At 43.4% G+C, this 24,357-nt stretch overlaps 13 protein-coding genes across 16 annotated transcripts; 5 read left to right on the top strand and 8 right to left on the bottom strand.

The window, feature by feature from the left end:
• Positions 1-137: 137 nt before the first annotated feature.
• On the bottom strand, positions 138-1,268 carry LOC108096448 (heat shock protein 27). The gene has a single exon (XM_017198052.2). It carries the CDS (start codon positions 1,146-1,148, stop codon positions 507-509), a length of 642 nt encoding a protein of 213 aa, XP_017053541.1. The 5' UTR covers positions 1,149-1,268; the 3' UTR covers positions 138-506.
• A 1,193-nt stretch (positions 1,269-2,461) lies between these two features.
• On the bottom strand, positions 2,462-3,474 carry LOC108096307 (heat shock protein 23). Its single transcript, XM_017197793.2, has one exon. The coding sequence runs from the start codon at positions 3,234-3,236 to the stop codon at positions 2,673-2,675; it is 564 nt and encodes a 187-aa protein (XP_017053282.1). The 5' UTR covers positions 3,237-3,474; the 3' UTR covers positions 2,462-2,672.
• A 2,100-nt stretch (positions 3,475-5,574) lies between these two features.
• LOC108096303 (heat shock protein 67B1) lies at positions 5,575-7,386 on the top strand. Its single transcript, XM_017197790.2, has one exon. The coding sequence runs from the start codon at positions 5,714-5,716 to the stop codon at positions 7,091-7,093; it is 1,380 nt and encodes a 459-aa protein (XP_017053279.1). The 5' UTR covers positions 5,575-5,713; the 3' UTR covers positions 7,094-7,386.
• A 384-nt stretch (positions 7,387-7,770) lies between these two features.
• LOC108096304 (heat shock protein 26) lies at positions 7,771-8,786 on the top strand. The gene has a single exon (XM_017197791.1). It carries the CDS (start codon positions 7,976-7,978, stop codon positions 8,621-8,623), a length of 648 nt encoding a protein of 215 aa, XP_017053280.1. The 5' UTR covers positions 7,771-7,975; the 3' UTR covers positions 8,624-8,786.
• Positions 8,787-9,111: 325 nt separating this feature from the next.
• On the bottom strand, positions 9,112-10,024 carry LOC108096306 (heat shock protein 27). The gene has a single exon (XM_017197792.2). It carries the CDS (start codon positions 9,918-9,920, stop codon positions 9,318-9,320), a length of 603 nt encoding a protein of 200 aa, XP_017053281.1. The 5' UTR covers positions 9,921-10,024; the 3' UTR covers positions 9,112-9,317.
• An 875-nt stretch (positions 10,025-10,899) lies between these two features.
• Positions 10,900-11,854, bottom strand: LOC108096308 (heat shock protein 22). The gene has a single exon (XM_017197794.2). The coding sequence runs from the start codon at positions 11,573-11,575 to the stop codon at positions 11,051-11,053; it is 525 nt and encodes a 174-aa protein (XP_017053283.1). The 5' UTR covers positions 11,576-11,854; the 3' UTR covers positions 10,900-11,050.
• Positions 11,855-12,417: 563 nt separating this feature from the next.
• On the bottom strand, positions 12,418-13,306 carry LOC108096172 (rhodanese domain-containing protein CG4456). Its single transcript, XM_017197555.2, has 3 exons — positions 12,864-13,306; positions 12,641-12,800; positions 12,418-12,577 (listed from the first exon to the last, which is right to left on the bottom strand). Exons 1-3 carry the CDS (start codon positions 13,066-13,068, stop codon positions 12,523-12,525), a joined length of 420 nt encoding a protein of 139 aa, XP_017053044.1. The 5' UTR covers positions 13,069-13,306; the 3' UTR covers positions 12,418-12,522.
• A 417-nt stretch (positions 13,307-13,723) lies between these two features.
• LOC108096390 (heat shock protein 67B3) lies at positions 13,724-14,707 on the top strand. Its single transcript, XM_017197958.2, has one exon. It carries the CDS (start codon positions 13,910-13,912, stop codon positions 14,507-14,509), a length of 600 nt encoding a protein of 199 aa, XP_017053447.1. The 5' UTR covers positions 13,724-13,909; the 3' UTR covers positions 14,510-14,707.
• A 156-nt stretch (positions 14,708-14,863) lies between these two features.
• LOC108096391 (adrenodoxin-like protein 1, mitochondrial) lies at positions 14,864-16,097 on the top strand. Its single transcript, XM_017197959.1, has 3 exons — positions 14,864-15,492; positions 15,579-15,630; positions 15,693-16,097. The coding sequence occupies exons 1-3, from the start codon at positions 15,378-15,380 to the stop codon at positions 16,042-16,044; spliced, it is 519 nt and encodes a 172-aa protein (XP_017053448.1). The 5' UTR covers positions 14,864-15,377; the 3' UTR covers positions 16,045-16,097.
• On the bottom strand, positions 16,085-18,876 carry LOC108096389 (protein FAM76A). Of its 3 annotated transcripts, XM_017197955.1 has the most exons (6): positions 18,674-18,876; positions 18,302-18,366; positions 18,117-18,230; positions 17,696-17,789; positions 17,035-17,448; positions 16,085-16,857 (listed from the first exon to the last, which is right to left on the bottom strand). In XM_017197955.1, exons 1-6 carry the CDS (start codon positions 18,758-18,760, stop codon positions 16,456-16,458), a joined length of 1,176 nt encoding a protein of 391 aa, XP_017053444.1. In that variant the 5' UTR covers positions 18,761-18,876; the 3' UTR covers positions 16,085-16,455. The 3 variants fall into 3 exon arrangements, with proteins under 3 accessions (XP_017053444.1, XP_017053445.1, XP_017053446.1); XM_017197957.1 differs by lacking the exons at positions 16,085-16,857; positions 17,696-17,789 and having other exon boundaries at positions 17,150-17,448; XM_017197956.2 differs by lacking the exons at positions 17,696-17,789; positions 18,302-18,366; positions 18,674-18,876 and having other exon boundaries at positions 18,117-18,227.
• Positions 18,877-19,287: 411 nt separating this feature from the next.
• Positions 19,288-23,756, top strand: LOC108096341 (kinesin-like protein KIF18A). Of its 2 annotated transcripts, none has more exons than XM_017197887.2 (5): positions 19,288-19,780; positions 19,844-20,924; positions 22,088-22,925; positions 23,210-23,341; positions 23,402-23,756. In XM_017197887.2, exons 1-5 carry the CDS (start codon positions 19,476-19,478, stop codon positions 23,506-23,508), a joined length of 2,463 nt encoding a protein of 820 aa, XP_017053376.1. In that variant the 5' UTR covers positions 19,288-19,475; the 3' UTR covers positions 23,509-23,756. The 2 variants fall into 2 exon arrangements, with proteins under 2 accessions (XP_017053376.1, XP_017053377.1); XM_017197888.2 differs by having other exon boundaries at positions 19,289-19,780; positions 22,088-22,904.
• LOC108096343 (ribosome-recycling factor, mitochondrial) lies at positions 20,961-21,887 on the bottom strand. Its single transcript, XM_017197890.2, has one exon. The coding sequence runs from the start codon at positions 21,824-21,826 to the stop codon at positions 21,062-21,064; it is 765 nt and encodes a 254-aa protein (XP_017053379.1). The 5' UTR covers positions 21,827-21,887; the 3' UTR covers positions 20,961-21,061.
• Positions 23,630-24,237, bottom strand: LOC108096344. The gene has a single exon (XM_017197891.2). It carries the CDS (start codon positions 24,233-24,235, stop codon positions 23,726-23,728), a length of 510 nt encoding a protein of 169 aa, XP_017053380.1. The 5' UTR covers positions 24,236-24,237; the 3' UTR covers positions 23,630-23,725.
• Positions 24,238-24,357: the final 120 nt, after the last annotated feature.

The following is a 24,357-nucleotide window of genomic DNA, read 5'->3' as shown; positions in this document are numbered from 1 at the left end:
TCAAGGACATTGTCGGGAAACGTAAATAAAGACTCAGCGAAGTAAACAACGCCCATTAAAAACCAGTTATTCTGAATCGCAAATGTGCAGACTGCAAATTAGGGAACAAAAAAGGGGAGAAGAAAAAACCCAGCTGATTTCTTTTTCGTATATTTTATTTTATTTATGGACAAATTAAATGCGAAATTCTCTCGAGTGTTGCGGCTGTTCATGTTACAAAATGAATCAACTCAAAAAAGAGGGAGCATTGGATTCTCCAGTTTTTATCCTAATCGTACAGACTAAAATGGTTTTTTTTTCTTTATGATGAATGGAGATTTAAAATCGCTTAGGTCTAAGGTGTGATGATGTGTGTGTTTGTGTGAGAGTAATACATTGGGTGTGTTTTGTGGTGTCCTTTTCTTAGTCTTGCACTCTCCGAGCAGCGCTGCAACACTCCCGTTTCTGCTTTAAATTCTTCTTCTCCTTCTTCGCCAGCGAATATTGGTTTCTGCTTTTCCACTTCTTTATTTGCCAGTCTCCATTTTCTCGCCGCCGCCATTTTCGGTTTTTCCCTCTGCGGATTCGGGAGCCTTAACGCTTAGGTGGGCAGGACCAGTTTGCTGGATCTGGACAATGCGCTCCGACTTCGCCTGCTCCTTGTTGGGGGGAGGGGGAGCCTTTAAGGTCAGCACTCCATCGGAGGACACGGTGGACACCACGTCGTTGGGATCAAAGTCCTTGGGCAGGGTATACTTGCGCACAAAGTGGCGCTGGATCATTCCGTGTCCATCCTCTCGCTCCTCGTGTTTGCCCTCCACCACGACGGTTTTGTCCACTACCTTGACCGAAAGTTCATTGGGCTTAAACTGCGACACATCCATGCAAACCTGGAAGCCATCTTTGCCCACGGCCGGTAGCAAAGAATTGGGGCCGCCCGACGAACGACGTGGCACTAACTGATGATGATGATGGCCGCCATGATGGCGGTCGTAGGGCGCAATGCGACGACGACCCAGGGATCCGTGGGGCAAAATCAGACGGCGTGGATGGAACAGATCGTGGGCATGGACCCCGAAACCGAAATCATCCTCCAACAAATGCTCCCAGTCGCTGCGGTAATCGTGGTCCAACTCACGGGCCAAGTGCAAAAGTGGTACAATCGACATTTTTGTTTCCTTTTCTTTTATTCACGATTCTGTCTAGACAAAGAAAATACTTTTTTTTAGTTTTGTGTGAAGCTTCCTTTAACTTTTTCCTTCAATTTTCGAATTTCGAATGAGCTCTGTCGGCGTCAACGCCGGCTTTTTATACCGACGCTGGGCTCACACATACTAACGCATTGCAGTCAGGGGTGGAGCTAGGGAAACATTTAGGGGATTGTACATCAACAACCTTTGCTTACCACGTAAGTAAATCAAAAACTTAACCAAAATGTTTTGGAAGTTAAAATTGACCTTAAAATATAACTGGAAAGCGAATTATCACAGAACAAAGTAAAAAAATGTTAGTAATCGTATGCTTAAAATAGGGGTACTAACTTCTGTTCCGCCCCTGAATTCAGTTCTCTCTCGCATTTTCTCGCTCTTTCTATCACAGCCGGCTTTTGTATATGAAGATGGAAGAGAGCTAGAAAGTTCTTGACATTTCTGGGAGTTTCTTTTTGCAAAAAAATAAACATAAAAAGCAGTTGAATATCAGTACATACATATTTATGTATGTACATAAGTTCAATATTTATTTAAAACATTTTCTTCTCTTATCGGACCTTTAAACGCTGTCTGTTCGGAGTGCAACGGAGATGATATTTTTATTGGAGAAGGTGCATTGAACTTTCCTTTCGCATTTTCTGCTTCGTGCTGCTTCACATGTACATACATACATATATACACATTTACAGTTGCATAAACCCATTTTGTTATCCAACAAGTATTCTAATTATGTTTAATTGATGTTACTTTCCTTCTTCTCTTTTCACCCATCAAACAAAGTCCTTTGAGAAATAAGAATAAACCTAAAAAAAGGCTTTCCATTTCTACATTTTGTATGTATGTACATACATATGTATGTATGCTACATATTTACGTACATACAAAAACACATTTTCATACATTTGTTGGGGCTTTTGCATTTTATTACTTAGCTTATTCCATCTATTAAAAGGGAGTCTTTTTATTACCAAATATATCCATTTTAAGAGAGTCTTTTCCCTTTGTATCTTTTCCCGTGACCTTAGCTTCACTTAATGTGCACGATTAAGCAGGGAATAAATCCCCAACAGCATTCTAGATTAATGAAAAAAATCCAATATCAGATCTGCAAGGTTTGGGTAAAATTAAGAAGTAACGGAAACCGAACCATTTTACGATTTGCAAGTGTGGAAGCCAAATTCTCAATTCTCTATACTTCTCTATTCAGAAAAGCAAAAACAAGAAGTTTTGAAAATTCTCTTTACCGACCAGCCAAAAACACAGCAGAAATGTAATGTTTTCTTTGATTTAAATTTGTTTTTTTTATTTGTATTATTAATATTAATTCAGCCAACTAAAGTAATACATATTCCAAATTAAGATTAAATTAGGACACTCATTTATGGCTTGTATGTGGTAGAGTATCCCGTTCAACTATAGCTTATAAAACAGATACATGACTTTGATAATGGTTAATATAGTTTTTGCTTAAAAGGAGATCCTTCACTTCTCGCTGCCGTTATCCTGCTTCTGCTCCACTGTCTCCTTGGGATTCTCCTTGACATTGAGATGGGCAGGGCCCACCTGCTGGATCTGGACAATGCGCTCATTGCCCTTTTCCTCGAGTGCCGGCGGCTTGGGGACCTTCACAGTGAGAACTCCATCCGAGGACAAGGTGGACTCCACCTTATCGGCTTCATAGCCCTCGGGAAGGGCATAGCGCCTGATGAAGTGCCGGGTAATGAAGCCATGGTCATCTTCGCGTTCCTCATGAGTGCCTTCTACAAGGACCGAGTTATCCTGGACTTTAACGGTGAGTTCGCTCGGCTTGAAGTGCGACACATCCATGCAGACTTGGAAGCCATCCTTCCCAATCTTCGAAGCTACTCCAGAGGCTCCCGAGGCTCCCACCTGTTTCTCCAACTGACGCAACTGCTGTTCCAAAGGTCCTGCGATGGCAAAATAAGGACTCCTTTGGCGTTGGACGTAATATGGCTCATAAAAGGGCACCACCGACATACGGCCCAAATCGTCGGCCAAGCTCAACAATAACGGTAGGTTTGCCATTTCAAATGCTTTTAAGATACTTTTCTGTTTTTATAAAATGTACTTTTCAAATATCTCTTCGTTTCTTCTTTCGTATCTCTTTCGCTTTGGCTTTTATACGCAGAATATTTATTTTGAAAATAGTACTTGTTGGTAGGTAATGTTATGCTTTTGATGATTTGCTTTAGCTTTTTTGCTTGAGCTGATTTGCTTTAGCTGTTATCGCTTCGGTTGTTTGAATTCAACTGACGCCGGTTGAATGAAAGTGCCGGCTATTTATACAACCGCGCGCCGCCGTTGTATGTGTGTTATCGTATCTGTGCGAGTACCGGCGCTGTGTGTGTGTCGTATCTGTGTACAATTGGGCACAAACATCTAGAAGGGCCACGAAACTTCTCGGGCTGAAAATATAGCAAAAAGTTCTCGAATTTGCAGGAACTACGCATTATCTGCCATTGAAAGCGAGAGTATCGCCATGGAAAATGAGCAAAGTGGAGAGGGGAGGGATGATATGGGGTAGGCCTGGTGGGCTGATAACTCGCTGCATCAGCACAGACCAATGTGTGTATATACCCGATGTGAAAAGATAGCGGACAGAGACCTCGGAGGATGGAGTAAATTCGCGAAACTTCGAGGCTGCCAAACAATTCTTTTTTTATGCCATGGCATTCAAGCGTTGGAGTTTTTAACGTGCAGAAAAGTGGTTATGTAAATAAAATTAATAAATGCCTAATGAAGAGGGGATTGCATTTAGCCACTGACACTTAATTAATAAATACTTTAAAAATTGTTTAAAGCTTTATTAAACTTTATAAATTAAGGAGTACATTTTTATTATAAGGTATGTATAATCATAAATTAATATAATTTGTTTGGGTATTTTGTTTGATGTTAGTAAATTTATGAAATAAAAAAAGACAAACAGTTTAGATGTTATCAAGGCTTTACCATTTTATTAGTAACACATTAAATACTAGGTTAGTTAAATTTAAGATTGAGTTATATGTATGTATTTTCTTTAATAAGGTTACTTTTTCTTAGAAACGTGTTAACGTTGAAGGTTAACCATTTTACAAAATGAAACTTTTGCCCTCTTAAACCTTCTTTAAATAAAATTATTGTTACAACGAGAACTCAGTTCTCGGATAACCATATACTGCTCTGGAACTCGATCCTGGGTTGTTATATCATTTGAGTTTTATTTATGGCCCCGTTTTTTTTGTTGTGCTCCCTTCCCCAGGAATATATGTATGTACATATATGCATAGTATGTGGAATGTACCTCAGGTTTACACAACCCAACGCCAACGCAATGGAAGTTGTCTATTCAAAAAGGTGGTCATATAATGTACCAGAGTGCCCGTCTGGCTGATTTCTCCCCCTTGTTGGGGTAAATAAAAGCGAGTACATTGCGATTGCGATTGTATGTGGTACAGCACATAGGGGGCATCTCTCGAACGCAGAACTCTCGAAAGGTTTTTGCTCTTTTCCCACTGCAGCTGGGAATATACGCGTAAAAATGTATCCGGGAATGGAGCTCGGGGTCCCACTAAAATTTAACCAAGTCTCCACTGTCTGGCCCTCGTCTGGATGAAGTTGTTGTTGTTGTTGCTTATTGGAGCTTTTCAACCGGTTACCATCGCTTGCACTTGGCTATGTAATATCGTGTGTGTACGAACCAGCATATCATCATCTGTGTGGCACAGTACATATGTATATGCCCAGACCATATGTACGATTTTCCTCCAGACGCTGACACTGCGCATGTTTACGCGACGCCGGTTTTGCGATTGCCAATCCTCCAGCTCCAGCGGATTTGTAGCTTCCAGGCGGCGGCAGCGACTCAGCTGTTGTTGTAGTTGTTTATCGCCGGCGACTCGGCAACCGGCACGAGACTCTCAGCTGTTCGCTCAATGCCGGCAGTGGAAATTCAGCTGCAACACGACCACTTTACATACAGCCCATCTATAAATATATATGTGTATATGTTTATATATCCACTGCCACGGAGATGGCATCTCTTGGGGGGTTTTTCGTGCATATATTCCTTTGGTTTCAAGCCGGTTTGCCTCTTTTTTTTGCACTGCGCTGCAGTTTTTCTGGTTTCGCCCTGGAATACGAGTACTTTCTTTGTTCTCTGGGTATCTCAGATATAGGAAAAGTATCTCGTATTTCGGTTTATATACCACAAAATGGCATAGTACATGGTTTGGATGCCAGTTGTATGCGTGTTCCTCACACTTTTCGGGTTCTCTGGAGGAGGTTTCATGGTTTTTCGCCTGGGAGCTAGCCTGGAAGGAGGACTGGAAAGTGACCAGGTTTTCCATTCAGCGCTGCACCGCCGCTTAAAAGCGTCGTCATTCAGCCATAAGGGCTCAAACGCAGTCCAGTTGGAGACCAGAACGGATCGCCGCCGGTTCCCAGAAGAAACTAATCCCCCAAAAACCTAAAAAAAAGCAAAAAATAGAAAACTAAAAGTCATCGAAGGAAAAGTGAAAATGTCGCTGATACCGTTCATACTCGATTTGGCCGAGGAGCTGCACGACTTCAATCGCAGCCTGGCCATGGATATCGATGATTCGTCGGGATTTGGGCTGTATCCTCTGGAGGCCTCCTCACAGTTGCATGCGCCACAGATGAGTCGCTCGTTGGGGCGTGGAAATGCCATGATGTGGGTGCCCATTAAGGGGCAATCGCCGGTGCAGCAGCATCGCCATCATCCTTATAACCGAGTGGCTGGAGCCAAGACCGTTTGCTGCAATAAGTCGCTGCTGGAACTGGAAAAGGAGCTGGGTGATAAGGGCACTTCCGGTGGTGGAGGGGGCAGTTCCAGCCAGCCGACGGCCAGCAAATCCGCCTATTCAGTGGTAAATCGCAATGGCTTCCAGGTGAGCATGAATGTGAAGCAATTCGCCGCCAACGAACTGACTGTGAAGACCATCGATAATTGCATCGTCGTGGAAGGCCAACACGACGAGAAGGAGGATGGCCACGGGGTCATCTCACGCCACTTCATCCGCAAGTACATCCTTCCCAAGGGCTACGATCCCAACGAGGTGCATTCCACATTGTCATCCGATGGGATTCTAACGGTCAAGGCGCCGCCACCCCTTCCAGTGGCGAAGGGAAACTTGGAACGGCAAGAGCGCATCGTGGATATCCAGCAGATTTCGCAACAGCAGAAGGAGAAGGACGCGCAGCCGCCGAAGCCGGCTGAGCAGTTAGAGCAGCAGGCGGTAGCTAATGCTCCCTCTTCCACTACCAGTGCACCCACACCCACTCCACCTATTGCCCCCACTCCATCGCTCTCGCTCACTCTCGCCGAGAGCAACGGTAACGGTCAGGTGGAGCCAGAGACAGGGATAGAGATGGAATCGTCGGAAGTGACTGCCCTCTCTCCCTCTCTTTCCAACGAGGCTGCCGCTGCAGTGGAAGCCCCTTCCACTGCAGGAACCACTTCCAGTGCCAACAATGGCGTTGCAGAGCCGGAGTCCATGGAAGTGGTTGCCAAAAACGATGAGGCTGCCAAAGTGGAGGAACAGGAACCCACACCCACACCAACACCCGATCCCGTTATGAGCAGCGAAGGGGAGCTAAAAGCAGAGGATGCAAATGCCAACGAAGTGGCCATTGCCTCGAATAACGGTAATGGAGCTGCAGCCATAACACCCGAGGATGTGGAAATGCCGCTGGCCAAAAAACCCGAAATTCCTTCAGAAGAGAGCAAAGAGGAGAAGGTGGAGAAGCTCGAAAAAGTAGAGAAAGTGGAGGAGAAGGGCGGCGAGGAACTGGCCGCCGTGGATGCGGCCATACTTTTGGCCAAAAACCAAGGAGAAAATGGAGCCACAGCTGCCAAAACCGAGGAGTTGGCCAAGTGAAGACTGAACTAAAATAAAAAACAAAAACAGATAATTAAGAACAAATAATAACCTGCACGAGTAGGCGTGCGTTTTATTCCATAAATGTTTTTTGTGTTTCCCTTTGCATTTCACAAAAGAGCTAACGAAAAGCTGCGGAAAAGCACTCAATTAGTAAGCGTGGGAGATAACGGACGATGTTTGATTTCCTAAAAACATATGTGACAACAACTACAAGTATTCCAGTAAAACTTAAAGAAAGAAACACGAATTAATGTACTTAACAATAAAGAGGATAAACAAAATAAAAAAAATTGCTCTTTTGTTTTGTTTGCCGTTAACCGGCGGTCTCATTTTCGCTCTCCCTCTTCCTCTCAGGCGCCGGCAAGAACTTTACTCTTTGGCTTCTCGCAACTGCTGGACTCTTCTAGAAATTGAGTATTCACAATTGTCGGTCTTTCTAAACTCTTCTAGAAACATTTTTAAACAAACACCAAATAAATTAATAAAATAAAATTAATTTTAGGCTTTGTACTCAAATTTGCAAGCTTGATGCTTTTTATAAACAAAAAATATTTTTTCTGTGTACACATTCTCTTTTTTTTTACTCTCTTGCTTATTATTACTCTTGCTTGCTATTTCTGGACTCTTCTAGAAAGCCGCGGCCGGCTATAAAAGCGGCACCGCTGTTCGAAGTGAGCACAGTTCAAATTCAAAAGTCGAACAGAAAAGAGCTCTGAGCGAAGTTAAAGCAACTTAGCTTGAAAAGCAAAACTAAAAAGCATCTACATAAAAGAAAAGGGAGAAAACACCTTTGCAAGTCATACAAGTTCATTCAACCTAACCAAAGAAAATATTTTGTTTAACATCTACGAAAACCTAACTTGAAAAGCAAAAGCAAAAATGGCGCTATCTACTCTTCTATCGCTGGTGGACGAACTCCAGGAGCCCCGCTCCCCCATTTACGAGTTTGGATTGGGAATAAACCCATATTCCCGCTACCTGCAGCCACATGGCAACCAACATCGCCGTTCGATTAACGGATGTCCATGCGCCTCGCCCATTTGTCCTTCGTCGCCCGCCGGCCAAGTTTTGGCCTTACGTCGCGAGATAGCCAACCAAAACGACATCCATTGGCCAGCAACCAGCCAGGTGGGCAAGGATGGATTCCAGGTGTGCATGGATGTGGCCCAGTTCAAGCCGAGTGAACTTAACGTCAAGGTGGTGGATGACTCCATTTTGGTCGAAGGCAAGCACGAGGAGCGCCAGGATGACCATGGCCATATAATGCGCCACTTTGTGCGCCGCTACAAAGTTCCTGAAGGCTACAAGGCGGACCAGGTGGTGTCGCAACTCTCCTCGGATGGCGTGCTCACCGTCAGCATTCCCAAGCCGCAGGCCATCCAGGACAAGTCCAAGGAGCGCATCATCCAGATCCAGCAAGTTGGACCTGCTCACCTAAACGTTAAACCGAATTCCACTGAGCCAGGCAAGGAAAACGAGCTGAAAGGCAAGGAAAATGGAGCCAGCAACAAAGCCACCGCCAAGTAGAGAATCTGCAAGAGAATCTGCTTCACAAAGAAACCCTCAAAAATCATCCATCATTCCCCCAAAAATCTGTTCCTTATTTATTCCATCGCATTTGTAATGAGCTAAAGACTTAAAAAAAAACAACTTAATAAAACCATTATTCACCTGGTGTGAAAAATTGAAACTTTTTTGGTTTCTTTTGTTTTTTTTTTAAAGTTTTCTAAAATGTTTACTATATTTATTGATCTGCTCCTCTGACATACCGAAGGTTTGTTTAAATAAAGGTAAAAAATGATTTCATTGTTTTACTTTATTGTTATTGAATGTCAAAAATCATAACACTTCTGAGATTATGTATGCTACAAATAAAGATACCGACTTGTTCAACCAAATGAAATAATTTTTCATTTCTGAAAGAAAATTTCCACGAGGAAATTTTGGTTGCACCTTAACATTGACGCCTGCATTTGGGCGCGACCGGGCCAAGACCCCTCCGAAAGCCAAAATGATTCTAGCAAATATTTATTGCGCATTTTATATATTACCTACGAGTACAATTTGTATTTTATTTATGTTTGAATCCAATTTAAATGTTCGGCTGCACTTGCTTGCCGTCCGAAAATAGTTCACCTTGAGTAAGGCGCTTTTGATGGGTGGGATTTCGTTGGGTTTGGTAAACATTTACTGTTTGCCTTCCTCGATTTGGATAGCTTACTTATTTCCAGGGCAGGGCCAGCTTTCCGGTTTCATGGACCCGGACCAATCGCTCTCCGGGCGAATAGTACTTGGCTGGCGGCGGTGGTGGAGCCTTGATGGTGAGGATACCATCGCTGGATATATCCGAAATCACCTCATTGGCATTATATCCGCGCGGCAGGAGGTACTTCCTTACGAAGTGCCTCTCCACCATTCCATTGGATCCCTCATTGCGACGATTGTGATTCCCCTGAACTATGACATAGTCGTCGTTGGTTTTCACAACGATCTCGTGAGGATGAAACTGCCGTACATCGATGTCGATCCGGAATCCTTTCTCATCCACATGGACTCTCTCCCCAGAATAGTAGTTATCCCATCTCATGGGATGTGACCACTCGTACGGCGTCGATTGAATCAACTGATTCCTCACTCGTCGCGTCACCAGTTCATCCAGAGGTCGAAGTAAGTCACTCCTGCTTGAGGTATTAGCTGGCCACCAGATCCGCGGATCGTCCCACAAATACGGATAAAGTTGGAAATCATACGGTGGTTGGTATAGCGGACGTGGTCGATCGAATTCGCGCGACAAATCGCGATATGTGGTGGGCACCAGGGACATTTCTCGCCGGGATTAGGGCAACGATTCGCTTGCGTTCGAGTCCGAAATTCTTATAAAATTTGTCGCCGCCGCCGTCAGTTCTTTTATAGATGGTCGTCTGGCCTCGTCGGATGCGGATTGCGGATGGCTGCTGGCTGCTGGCTGCTGGCGGAGACGACGGATGAATCATCCGGACGAGGCGCATCGGACGGGATCGGAACGAATCGGATCGGATCGGCCAAGTGCAGCGGTGAAGGCGACGAGGCCAACGAGGTGCACACGACAATATTACGGCCAGTTGGACCCGCGTCAAGTGGCTACGTCACCGGATTCACAGAAGGAAACGGAAAAGATATGAGGAATTGCACTTTCACGGGGCCAAGGTGTGAGGAAAATATAAGACGAATTGAAAGTATTTTTGGGGCTTAATAAAAGTATTTCCATGTAAGGAAAGGAATAAAAAGGCTAGCGAGCGATCGTTTGCTCACGGATATTAATTTACCCTTGCAATGCGTATTATAATTATAATTTCAGTATATTATTTAATATTTTTGAGTAAGAAATCTTAGGGTTCAATTCATTAGATGGGAGTTTTTATTGTATAAATTTTCCATAAAAAACAGTAGCAAACTTTTGGGAACAAGTAAGAAATTCGTAGAGCCACCTAATATTGCATTCACTTCGCCTGATACTTCAAATTGCGTTTGGACCAAAAATAATGGGCTTGCCTGACCGATTTTGACAAGACCAATTGGAACTCTAAAATTTCAAATACCAGGCCAACAGAAATCATTAGATGGCAGTTTTATTTGTAGGAATTTTCATTAAGTTCGAAGAGTAGCACCCTACTATAGCATTTTGTTCTCCTTATACTTTAAAATGTGTTTGACCCAAAATTAATTTTCGTAATGTACAAATACAAGGGCCATTAGAAACTAACAATGATAGAAAATTTTATGCATCAGTGCTTAAGAAAATTTCCCCAAAATAATAACCAATATTTTGTTTAATAACCTTTTCAAATTTATTATCTTTTACTACTTAAACAATTGTTTGGTTTCCAAATTTAGTCACTAAACTAATTAAATTTAGATTGGGAGGAATAACTAATGGTCACTAGCATCTGATTTTTTCAGTCGGAGCTCGTTATTTCACTGCTCGGTTTTCTCGTTTTTGGGCTCCTCTTGGGATTTCTTGGCTGGCTCGCCAGTTTGCTCGATGGGCACCACTCGCTCTTTAAGAGATTCCTGAACCGTCGGTGGATTGGGAACGCTAATGGTCAGAACACCATCGCTGCTCAGGCTCGATTTGACCTTGTCAGCCTCGTATCCTTCTGGAAGGACGAACCGTCGGAGAAAGTGCCTGGAGCTGTAGCTTCCTTGGTCGCCGTCCTCCTGCTCCGATTTACCCTCCACCAGGACAACGCTTTCGTCCAGCACCTTGACCTTCAGCTCGCTGTAGTCCTTGACGTCCAGGGTGAGTTTGTAGCCATCCTTGTTAATGGTGGCCGGTGGGGCGAACTCCTGCTCCTGCCAACGGGCGATCTGCTGCCAGTTCCTGGGAAGAGCCACACTCCAAATTGGAGGCTCATGGAAGAAGGCGTGGAACGGCGAGGAGATGCGTGGCATTCGGGTCATCTCCTCGGCCATGCGCCAAAACATCGGTAGGGAACGCATTATGGTTTATATTTGCCTATTTCTGTTCAATTTAATATTTGATTTAACTGAACTAAATATTTAGTTTTGTGTTGTGTTGTTTTTCTAATGAAATTTTAGATTTTATAATTTTGTTATTAGCTGATGCAATGTTTTCTTTTTCTTTTGAATTATCTTTTTTAATAGTCTTTTTTTTTGAGTTATTTATTTTGAGCTTGTAATTTTCTATTTAGCTGGTGAAATTTTAGTTTAATTTAATTTTTAGCGAGTTGTCAACTGTTGATTTGATTTTTTTGAACTGCGAGAACGGCGCTCAACCGGTTGCTATTTATACTCTTGGCAAGAGGAAAACCATATAATCTAGAAACCACCGGCACTCTCTCGAATTTTCTTCGCTCTTTGCTGATGCAATTTTCAGTTTTGCCTGAAATCGGGCATTGGCATTTAAATAGGGGTTGAATTCTGGCCTTTAGAGAAAGTTGTAGAAGTTTCCGGTACTTTTGGTGCTCTGAAGATACCTTATTTACTTTTTATTTAACCTTTCAACAACAATCTCTTTAGTTCGCGCAGTGGGGCAGGTCAGTTCTTCAACATTAAGAGAGTACTATAATGAAGAGAAATAGAGAGAGCTATCGCTTTCTGAGGGTGTATGAGTTATATTATTTTGTACCGTGTGGTTGGGCTTGTGTAGTTAATCAAAGTTGTCTTAAAGCTTTTTTAGCATTTTTCTATTTGTTTATTATATTTTCTGTTTTAAATAAAGAAGAATACCCTGGAATTGAATAATTAAAAATATATCAGAATCTTTTAAAACATTCTAAATTTGTTTAAATTAATTTAGAATGCTAATTAAACCCTCTTTGTAGTTGTACAAATTGGAATTTATTTCAATACCTGATTCCCAAATTTTACCAATCATAAAAATAAACAATAATTTCAAATCCAAATAGACTATAAGGACTTAAAGTTTAAAGTCCCTCCTTTTGGGCCCATTCGTTCCAGGATCCTTTGTAGATTACCACGCTGAAAATATATAATTTTAAAAATAACAATTATGCATAACTATATTTGGTTTTCAAAACCTACTTGCAGTATCCCTGGCCCTTGGCAATTTTCTCAGCTTCCAACACCCGATTTCCCGATCGGCAGCTGAATATGATCCTAGACTCCTTTTCCGGCTTGGATCGTCCATATTTGTTCTTGAAATCGGCATTATCCAGATTCAGAGCTTTGTCCAGTTCATCCACTGAAGGAAAGATAATAAATATTTAAGATATTTATAGAAATGATAGGGAAAACAGTATAATACAGGGTATGTTGAGGCTGCACGGAATAGAGCCCGTCTGCTGAAGTTCATCCTTCCGCCGGACGTCAATTAAATACACTTCCGGATGGTTGGGGACATCCTTAACTTGTTCGTAAGTGGCCATTGTGCTAAGGGGACGCAGTACGAACTTCAAACGGTTCGCCAGCTGAATAACAACTGACTTGCCAGCGGGCCCGAGAAGATCCATTTATGGAGCTCGAGATTCGCGATCCCAGTATGCTTGTCCACGTCGGCTTATCGCAGTCTGATTATTGTGGTGTCGCCTTGTTTGCCAAGTCAGTTTACTTGACGCAGGCGCTGGAGATTCCGCTAATTGTCCGCTGGAAACGGCGCCGGTTGGGCCCCTCGATCCGATTTCACTTTAAATTTCAAATAGTGGGATAGTCTCTCAGACAGAGCTTGCTATCTGCTACATAGTCGAACGTTCATATGTCAAATTAAATTGCACATCAAATTAAACTGTGTGGTAATTGTAAAAATAAATAATTTTTTATTGGGAAAGAACATTAACCCCGTTATAGATTAGTATTTTATAAATCAATATTTCATTGTTTATTAAAATAAATCGTTTAATTTTAAAAATGGCAGACTTTTTTAATAAATTAAAGTTTGTTGATTCGCATAATGGTTCAGTTTAAGTGGGCTACACGGTACATGCGTACACTGTAATCGGATCAAATTCGAATGTTGTCTGCGGTTTAGCCAGCGGCACATCTCCGAAAGCTTGGCAGCCAGAAGGTTCCCAAATGTCGCCCCAGAATCATCGAAACACCGAGTTGCTGCTCCAGAAAAGCTCGACGCGTCGGAAAAGCTTTTCCGGGTCTATAAAAGAAAGCAACGGCCCGTAAAACTCCACATTCGAGTCGGAAAAGTCAAGGTGAATTAAGCGAAAAATTGCAACGGAAATTGTAAATTCAACCCCCCCGCTGGCAAATCAACCCCTGGAATCTTCTTGAAAGGAAAGCAGGTCGTCGGTTCATCGAACTTCCGCTAGATACACAGAGAAGTAAAGAAGTTAAGAAGGAAAAATGCCAGACATTCCCTTTGTCTTGAATTTGGATTCCCCGGACTCCATGTACTACGGACATGATATGTTCCCGAATCGCATCTATAGGCGATTGCACTCGCGGCAGCATAACGAGCTGGATCTGCATACCCTGGGCCTGATTGCCCGGATGGGTGCACATGCCCATCACCTGGTGACCAACAAGAGGAGCGGAGAGCTGGCTGCCTTGGGTAGAACTGGAGCCCGCGATAAGCAGGGAAACTTTGAGGTTCACCTGGATGTGGGACTCTTTCAACCGGGTGAACTAACGGTTAAATTGGTCAACGATTGCATCGTTGTCGAGGGAAAACACGAGGAACGGGAGGATGATCATGGACACATTTCCCGACACTTTGTTCGTCGTTATCCGCTGCCCAAGGAGTTCGATTCGGATGCCATTGCATCCACTTTGTCGGAGGATGGAGTTCTTAACATCACAGTTCCTCCATTGGTTTCCAAGGAGGAGCCCAAGGAGCGGGTAATACCCATCAAGCATGTGGGTCCTTCGGATCTCTTCCAGAATGGCAACGGCCACAAGGAGCCAGCTGCCCCAGATTCCACTCCAGCTCAGGAGACCAAGTAAAAAACCCCCAAATGTTGCAGCTTCAGCAGCCAAGTGATTTCCCAAGACTCTCGTTTATCGTTGCACTAAAAAGTCATGAAAATTACGCACGCATCGCACTTCATTTATTCATTAATGTCTAAATTTTAAAAGTCCAATCCAATTTTAAGACTAATCGAAACCAAGTATTATAATAAAGGAATATGAATGTCTCAGTTATTGCTCTCTTTTTAAGGGTTTATTTCTGATAAATAAAGATATAACTTTTAATTATCAAATCTAGAAACAATAAATACGTGTTTTTATAATTAAAGACAACACTTATACTACAAATTGTAGACCAAAAAATTGTTCTTACCTTATCTGTAAATTTGAATTTTTGGTACAATATTGAAAGACAACACTTATACTACAAATTGTAGACCAAAAAATTGTTCTTACCTTATCTGTAAATTTGAATTTTTGGTACAATATTGTTACTTTCCTTTGTTCAATTATGCGCATCCTAAAAGCTGTGCATATTTAAATTAGGTCCCCAAATGTCAATCCTACTTAAGAAAGCTTCCTAAAGCCTTTTCCCAGGAGTAACTGAAATGAACTTTTTGAATTATAAATGAAAGCGCGCCAAAAGTCCAGATATCGATAGATTTCAGTCACAGTTTTCAAAATAGTAACAGTTTTTTAAAAGTAAAATTCTAAAATGTCACTAAGTTAATTAAATAACAAAGGCCCTGTTCGTGATATAATTGTAACAAATTTATTTTTTTAAGGTGGGAGTGACTAAATTTGAAATCAAAACTTATGTTTACTGATATGCTGTACACCGTCTTATCAAAACCCGTGACATATCGTTAATCCCCCATCTCCAGCTGACACTGTAACCTCAAAAATGTTTTGTTTACTTTTGCGGCGGTCTGCAGTTCATAATACCTGCAAATTAATTTGTAAACAGATAGAAAAGCCCGCGCTCTACACATTTAATAATGCTCTGCACACTACAATACGTAAGTAGACCAGTTTCATCCATAGAATTAACGATATTTTAAAATAAAAAACCCACTGAGATTATGAAATTCGGATGACTTTGCAGCTCGGCGGCATGGCGAGTTCGAATGGCAGGATCCCAAGTCACCTGATGAAATGTGAGTTTCTAAAAGCCTATTAAGTATACGCCCCATAACCAGAAAATCTTCTGCAAAACCAGAGTAAACATCACATACGTGGACAAGGATGGAAAACGCACCAAGGTTCAAGGCAAAGTGGGTGACAATGTTTTGTACTTGGCCCATCGGCATGGAATCGAAATGGAGGGCGCATGTGAGGCTTCTCTAGCCTGCACCACCTGTCATGTTTACATTCAGCATGACTTTCTTGAGAAGCTTAAAGAAGCCGAGGAAAAGGAAGATGACTTGCTCGACATGGCCCCGTTTCTGCGTGAGAATTCCCGACTTGGTTGTCAAATAGTCCTGGACAAAAGCATGGAGGGCATGGAACTGGAGTTGCCCAAGGCCACCAGAAACTTCTACGTGGACGGCCACAAGCCTAAGCCCCACTAACATTATTGTTATCCTGTTTTATTAGAAAATATAACGACTGTTAAAGTACCACATTTGGTTCTTTCCCAACTTGTATATTTCTTAAGATGTAAACAATGCTTCGGTTGTGTTGTTTCATCATGAATTAAACTAAATAAGAATTCGTTAAGTTGAGCCTATCAAATTACATTTTCTAACTGATGATTGGGTTACATTTTTAGGAAAAGGAGAAAGGACGCAGAGCTCGGGCGGTTGGGATGAGCGACATAAAAAGAGTGATATGAAACAATCTTGTAAAACTATATTACAATTAAAGCAGAAGTACAAAAATATAAATTTGTATAGCGAAAAACTAAAAGGGCAGGGCATGAAGACTCTGTGGATCCTGAATCCTGGCCTGCCGCTCCTACAGGAGCTGGAAGTCGTTGCCTCTCAGTTGGATGAGGGCGTGGGGCTGCTGGAACCAGAACGCGAACGCACACTGGCCCGATCCTCCTGCTCGCTTCGCTCCTCGTCGCGATCGCGACTTTTCTCATCCTTGTCAAGATCGGCCGGCTCCGACGAGGTTTTGATCTGTTTTTCCGGCACCGCCGCCGCCGCAAGGATCTCCTCTTTGGGAGAGAGGTTCTCCCGCTTGATGGCCTCCTTCTCGGCCTTGCTGAGGGCAGTGCCCTTCTTGTTGCTGCTTTTCTTGAGCACGGCCAACTCTTTGAGCACGCTGGCGATCTTGCGATTCAAGTTGTCCACCTTCATGTCGTGCAGTCGCTCTACTTCCTTCAGTCGGTTGCGCATGTCATTTTCCTTCTCGAAGTTCTTGCCCTTCAGTTCAGTTAGCTGAAATGACAAAGTAGTTAATATAAATTGAAAGGATATAGCTTCACAGCTGGCAGACTGGTTTCTAATGGTAAAACATTGCAGATGTTAGTTTTCAGATTTGATCAGCTGCTGATGCAGATAAAGCTTTTGGGGTGGAAAAAAAACCCCTTTTTACCCAGCTTTTGCTTCACCCACCTGCTTGTCCTTTTCGAGCAGCTCTTTGTCTTTTTGATTCAGGCGCTTTTCCAAACTAGCGATGCGCTCTTTTAGGTATGTGATGGCCACCACATGGTCAGATGAATTGGTGTCCACAGTAATGGCAGCTGGTGCTGCGATGGTCCCGTTGCCACCATTTCCGCGCGATATTTTGTCGGGCAGATCTAGTCCAGCTCCACTGACCGCATTCACACCGGAGCTGTTGCCACCGCTGCCGCTCTTCCCGAGCTCGTTGCGCGAAGGTTTCTTGGCCGCGGAGCTATCTCTGTGCGAGGACGATGTCTTCTCGTGCGGCCTCTTCTTGGACATGGGTATTCGGCCCTCCTGCTGCGCCTTGAGCAGCGCTCGCTTGTAGGCGCAGGTACACAGCCAGCAAAGCAGTTTGCCATTGACCTGCCGGCGACAAAAGGTGATTTAAATATTTTTCGAGCGGTTACAGTGAAGGCTTAGGTAGATAATCTTAGGCTACAAACAACACGGTCTCTTATGAACGCAAGTTCATGACTCTCGGGGTACAGTACACGGTGCTCAAGTTTCTTTCTACAATGGTTTGGCTTAATTTTAGGGTTTTAACATTAGGGGCTGCTTCCGTAGCGAACAATCCTCCAGGTTCGCTCGTCTGCGAGCAGTGTGAGCTGACCTTTTTGTTCTCGTCGCGCCTGTCAAAGGCTGATCGCAGCTTGCATTCATCGCACTGCACCGGCGGTCCGTACTTTGCCTCGTAGCTGGCGCATCTATATTTCGATGCGATGTGGGGTTTTATTTCGTTTTGATTGTTTGGCGGGTGGAAAAGAGAAGAAGAGAAATGTTTTGCGTTCATAAGAGACGGTTGAATTGCTTGGTGTGTTCCGAAGGAGAGAGATCGGGAAGGAGTATCTGCAAAGTCATGTACTTTGAAGGCACAATTCTTGGTTAAGGTTCAACTGTTTATAAGAGTGATCAGATAAGGAAGCTCTTGCATTGTGCATTCAAGTTACACGGCCGTTGTGGTTCGGCGGAATGAACTACTATAGGATCTATCTACTCGATCGGCTTACAGATTATAAAGAATCGCAACTCACCGCATGCATTTAGATCCACCGAAGGCGGCAACAATCTTGCAGCACTCGCAGGCACTGGGCTTTCCATACTTCCCCAGATAATGTTCGCACTTCTTGCAGGCACTCTGTGATTTGCTGCGGAATATACATATAGTATATACATATATTATAAGGTATGGGCTATATAGCTACATTATCGTACTTACGTGGCGGGTTGAAACTCCGAGCGGCAGTAAGTACATTTACCAACTGAGGTAGAACCACGGCAGCCCTGAAAAAGTCAAGGTTATCCTTTAGTTTATTGACTGCTTTATGGCTTTTGTTTATTTCGTTTGTTTTGTTTGTTGTTAAACTCATTTTTAGACGCGACGCCTGGCTGCTTCTTCTTGCTTTGCATTTTCCCTGGTTTTTTGCGCAGCAAATTTTTTTTGCCAACGCCGCGTCATTTTTCTCGGCTGGCAAACAAACACACACGGAATGCTGACACTGCATTTTGTTTGGCGTCGGCTTCGAGATTTTTTTAATTTCAAGTGTCGGTCAATGTTTTTTTTTTCTTTTTCATTTGGTTTGCTTTTCACCTTGCATAGTTGTTGGCCGGAGGAAAGCTCCTCGTACGGATGGCGCGAAAAACACTTGGAGCAGGCGAATAATACTTTTCCACTCATCCTGTTTGGCGTTCGGCGGTTTTGTTTTTGTTGAGGTTTGTTCGCTTTTGTGCTGAATTCTATAAAACTTGTTGTTTCTGCTGCTTTAAATAAAATGGTTCTTTTTGCTAGCGATGGTAGGGGAGCGATAGTCAAAGCGATGAACGAAACGATATGAGTTCAGGGAAGTTTTCAATCGATATTTGTAAATTTGTTTTTTTTTAAATAAATTACTTTTTGATTATAAATAAGGTTTAGCACCTTAAAAAAGATCGAATAAAGCATTAAATATTAAATATTAAATAAGTGTCCAAGGGTTGTTAAAAAAGAATTCATTTGCCCCACTAAAGTTTCGTATGCGGCTTGAAAATATTGAAATTAATTAACTTCGCTCTAAAAGAGCTTAGCATTACCAAAATTGCACAAGATTCATGTGTAAATTACCCATTTGACAGCCAGCATTGTCAACTTGCAGCCCTGTCATAACTATCGATCGCAGCCTTAGCAGCCCTGGAAATACAGTTCAAAATCGAGAACAAGCGCGCAAAGCAAATTAGATAAAGATGCCCACAAAGCGGATGCGCCGATAGCAACGATTCAAATAACAACGATCACTTCAGGCTGTACAAGAAAATTATATGTGCGAGGATATCGAAACTGCTGGAAAAAAAGGACAAAAACCAGGAAAAGATAAAATAAGTATTAAAAGTGACGGGCAAAGAGCATTTCATTGAAAATGCCTTCGGAGCAGCATACGAATATTAAAGTCGCGGTTCGCGTACGGCCGTATAATGTCCGGGAATTGGAGCAAAAACAGCGGAGTATTATCAAAGTGATGGATCGATCGGCCATACTTTTTGATCCGGACGAAGAGGACGATGAGTTCTTTTTCCAAGGAGCCAAACAGCCATACCGTGATATTACCAAAAGGATGAACAAAAAGTTGACCATGGAATTCGATAGGGTCTTCGATATAGACAATTCCAACCAGGATTTGTTTGAAGAGTGCACGGCGCCGCTGGTCGACGCAGTGTTAAATGGGTAAATAAAATTTCAATTCTTTCATAACCCATTTAACTAATTAAATTCATTACCCTTCCTTAGTTACAACTGCTCAGTTTTTGTTTATGGAGCGACTGGCGCCGGCAAAACCTTCACCATGTTAGGCAGTGAAGCTCATCCGGGATTGACCTTCCTCACCATGCAAGATCTCTTCGATAAGATCCAAGCCCAGAGTGATGTGCGCAAGTTCGATGTTGGTGTATCTTATTTGGAGGTCTATAACGAGCATGTGATGAATCTGCTGACCAAATCAGGTCCTCTTAAACTCCGTGAAGACACCAATGGCGTGGTTGTCAGTGGTCTTTGCCTCACGCCCATCTACAGCGCCGAAGAGCTGCTTAGAATGCTTGTCTTGGGCAACTCCAATCGCACCCAGCATCCCACAGATGCGAACGCTGAGAGTTCTCGGTCACATGCCATCTTTCAGGTGCACATCCGGATAACCGAACGCAAGACAGACACCAAAAGGACTGTTAAACTTTCCATGATTGATCTGGCTGGCAGTGAACGAGCGGCGAGCACTAAGGGAATTGGTGTGCGATTTAAGGAGGGCGCCAGCATCAATAAAAGTCTGTTGGCGCTGGGAAATTGTATCAACAAGCTTGCCGATGGTCTAAAACACATTCCCTACCGCGACTCCAACTTGACACGCATCCTGAAGGACTCGCTGGGCGGCAATTGTCGCACGCTGATGGTGGCAAATGTCTCCATGAGCTCTCTGACTTATGAAGACACTTACAACACGCTGAAGTACGCCAGTCGGGCAAAGAAGATACGCACAACTCTTAAGCAGAATGTTCTGAAGTCAAAGATGCCTACCGAGTTCTATGTGAAGAAGATCGACGAGGTGGTGGCCGAAAACGAGCGGCTCAAGGAGCGTAATAAGACCCTGGAGGCAAAGGTTAACCAGCTGGAGCGAGCGGGCAGCAATGGCTTCGATCCGCAGGAGCTTAAGTCGTGGTACAGCAAGATAGATGCTGTATATTCGGCCGCCAAACAGCTGCAGGAACATGTCCTTGGTATGCGCAGCAAGATCAAGAACATCAATTACAGGCATACCCTAAAAAAAGAGCTGGAAGAGTTCAGAAAGCTAATGTGCGTCGATCAGCGAGTTTGCCAGGAGGTGAGTAGCCTTTTCCATATTTTCACAAGTAAGGGGTTTTCGTTAATACATTAATAATTAGACAGTTGCATTTTATTTAACATGTGTGTATTTAGATTTAAAAGGCTTTTGGAACAGGATCAGTCTTGGTCTTGGTTTTAGTCGCCCAGTAGCTCCTTCTGTTTGCTGGCCAGCAGCTTGTCCGCCTCCGAAATAAACCGATCAGCAATGGCAGTCACTTGAGCTTGGGCAGCAAAGGCGTCGTCCTTGCCCAATTCCGGTTGCTTCTTTAGTTTGCGGATGTGTTCGTTTTGCACGCCACGAATGGCATCGCGATATTTGACAAACAGGGCTTTGGCATTCTTCGACAGGTTCTCCCTGTGCTCCTTGGTTACCTTTGGGATTGGTATAAACAGAGTAGTACCATCCTGTTGGGGATTCAGATTCATGCCGCTCTTTTCGATGGCCTTAAGCACATCGGGAATCGTTTGAGGGAAACCTATCATGTTTACTATGATGGTCTTGGGATTTTTCCGGGATATCTGGGCCAATTCCTGCAGCTCGTGCTCCTGACCATCGACTTTAATCCGTAGTGTATCGATCGCACCGCTGGTAGAGCGCAGTGAAAGGTGTTTTACAAAATCCTCCTTCATCTGTAATACGGATTTCTCCATCTGACTGTTAAGTCCATCGAAGTTGAGGATCTCGCGCAGCTGCTGCTCGTTGATTTCCACCTTGCCGGGTTTTCCCTTGCCGCCTTTTTCCTTCTTTTTGTCCTTGCCCTTTGCATAATCGCGCGCCACTTGCAGGTTTATTTCGTTACTACAATTATTTTGCAGAAATGCAAGATGTTTTTGTGGGCAGTTTATCACTCGGGTCTGGCGCACCCCAAGAGTTGCTAAATGCATCGCGTTTCGCAGCATTTTATTTAAATTTAAGCTATTTTGTTTGGATTAAATGCGGCAGTGATTTTCGATTGCACAGCATCAGCTGTTGTTTGAAACTCGTAAAAAACGCAAACGTAAAGAATGCTTACGTAACGTAAGTCTTACGTTGGCGGACTAATTTAAAATCTTATGTTTAATCAAATATTTTTATTTAAATTTAAAGTTGAAAATGTTAAAGGTGGTAAATACTTTATTTACAAATGTAGAAAGATTAAATTATTATTTATATTTTTTTAGGACTACCGGCGCTTTGCCAATTACATGACCACTCTGACCAGCCAGATGGAAAAGTACAAGGAAGAGTTGCCATCATGGCTAAGCAAAATGGAGAAAGTGTATCAGGATCTGGAAAGCCTGAAGCGAGAGGTGAACAAGTCGAAGGCCTATCAGATCCTCATCGTATACGTTAAGTACAAGGATCTCGACCTGCAGTTGACCAAGCAAAACATGTTTAACAGCCACGTGAACGCAATTAACCAGGAGCTGGTTGAGAATCTAGACCTGATGCGAAAGTCGTTCCGGGCAGCCTGCGAGGTGCTTAATCAGACGTACGATCGCCTCGAGGATGGACAAAAGCTGACGCCAGAAATAGAGGCTGTTTTTGAGCGCCTGTTGCGAAAGATGCGATTTGCGGACTCCGAGGCCAACATTAAAATGACCGAGATGGATTCGCTGGTGGTGCCTGAAGCTCTGCGAAGCGGCGAAGATGAAGATGAGCCATCCAGCAGCCTGACATCCAGTGCTAGAAAGCGACAGAGGCAAGCCGCCCAAAGCGACGACGATCTGCATCTAAGTATGGAGGACTTCGACAGCCAGGACACCGAATCGGAATCCGAGGACGCGCACTTGACCTTCAAGAGACCACGCAACCTGAACGAGACACAGGTCCTCGCACCCTCGACCAGTAGCATCAATAGCTCCAGCAGTAGCACCAGTAGCGCCAGGAAAGCTCTCACGGCAACGGTCACCAAGCCGAGGAGCGCCCATCAAAGGATTATCAGCGATATGCTGTCCGACCACAACGTGCGCGGTGGCAACGAAAAGATCAAGAAGGGTACGGTTCTGCTTTTTAAATGTGAGAAGCTTTTTACTGTTTCGAAGGGTATTTTGATTTTCAAATTACCAGATGTACAATTAATGTTTGTATATTTCAGATTTAATTTTGTAGAAAACAAGATGGCCTATCAGTTTTATCAGCTTGTTATATTTAATTTGCCATAACTATTTTATAACCCTGATAAGAAAAGTAATATAATTCATAATTAATCCCTATTTAAGTAATTTTATTCAAATCAGAATGCTCGTTACCACTTTTAATTACTATTAAAAAACCTTTATAACTATGGTTTACCATTACAGCTCTGCTCAAATCGAATCACTTTACTGCCCAAGGCCTTCAAAGAACGTTGGCAGCGGCTTCTTTAGCCAAGGAAAATGTCAAATACAACGCCAATTATGTCCGCAAGAGTCCACGAGCGCTGATGGCAAAAAGTAAGTTCTACAATAAACATAATTATTAAATTATATTTATAATTATCTTGTTTCGAACAGCCCTTGCAGGCACCTCCACTCTGGCGCGAAAGCCCCTCGGATCGTCCAGTAAAGAGCCGCCTTTGGTGAAGTTCAATCGGGCAGCCTCGTTCCGCCTGAAGAAGTAGGGCTCTTATATCGTTAGTTTGAGTTTGCCTTGGTGACCATATCTTCTGTGAGGGCCATAGCTATAACCATAGATATAGATAGAACACTAACCCCTCCAAAAATATGCCCGTTCGCTTTCAGTTCTTTTGACCCATAACTTAACCCTTGAATTTATTTATATATGTTCTTTTTATACGTTTTATAAGTTGAAAGAAAGTCTTGCGTTACGCGCTATATCTAGAAATATACAGCCGTTTCCTTGCCCTCATCCAGATTGTGTCTGTTTCGGCGGTAGAAGATGTGATCGTCGGGCCAGGAATGTGGATTGGCATCCGGATGCGGGGCCACCCGGCTAGTGGGGCCACTTCGATGGGGAGCGAGACCCAAGAGACCTAGCAGCATGTAGAGCAGTGCTCCTAAATTAACACCCAGAAGAAGCAATCCGGGTGCCAGCAGGGGATTCAGTATGGAAAGGATGGCACCTGGAGCTGAGGGAGCAGCCCAGGAAGCCGAGGGAAGTCCATCGTAGCCGTACTCCACACGTCGCCAGGGTTTCTTGTCCACCACCGGAGGTCTCTGCTGCTGGTCGAGACTTCCTTCGGCGGGTAAATCCAGATCCTGTCGCTTTCCCTCCACCACCGGAGTATATCGGGGTACAAAGGCCTGTTCCACCGGCAGCTTTCCCTCACCACCCACTGATCCACTCACGCCGACGAGACAAACAATAAAGATAAGCGGCAGCCACATATCTTCTGTTTGCTATTTTGGGTTTGTTTTTCTCGCCGGCTGGCTGCAATCTTTTATAGCCACTTGTCGGTCGCCAAGGGCAAAGAACCGTATCGTTAGGGTCTTTGAGATGTCAACAAGTT

This window comes from Drosophila ficusphila, unplaced genomic scaffold, assembly GCF_018152265.1.
Source record: "Drosophila ficusphila isolate 14025-0441.05 unplaced genomic scaffold, ASM1815226v1 contig_106, whole genome shotgun sequence".
NCBI lineage: Eukaryota > Metazoa > Arthropoda > Insecta > Diptera > Drosophilidae > Drosophila > Drosophila ficusphila.
This window is presented reverse-complemented; position numbering and strand designations above follow the sequence as displayed.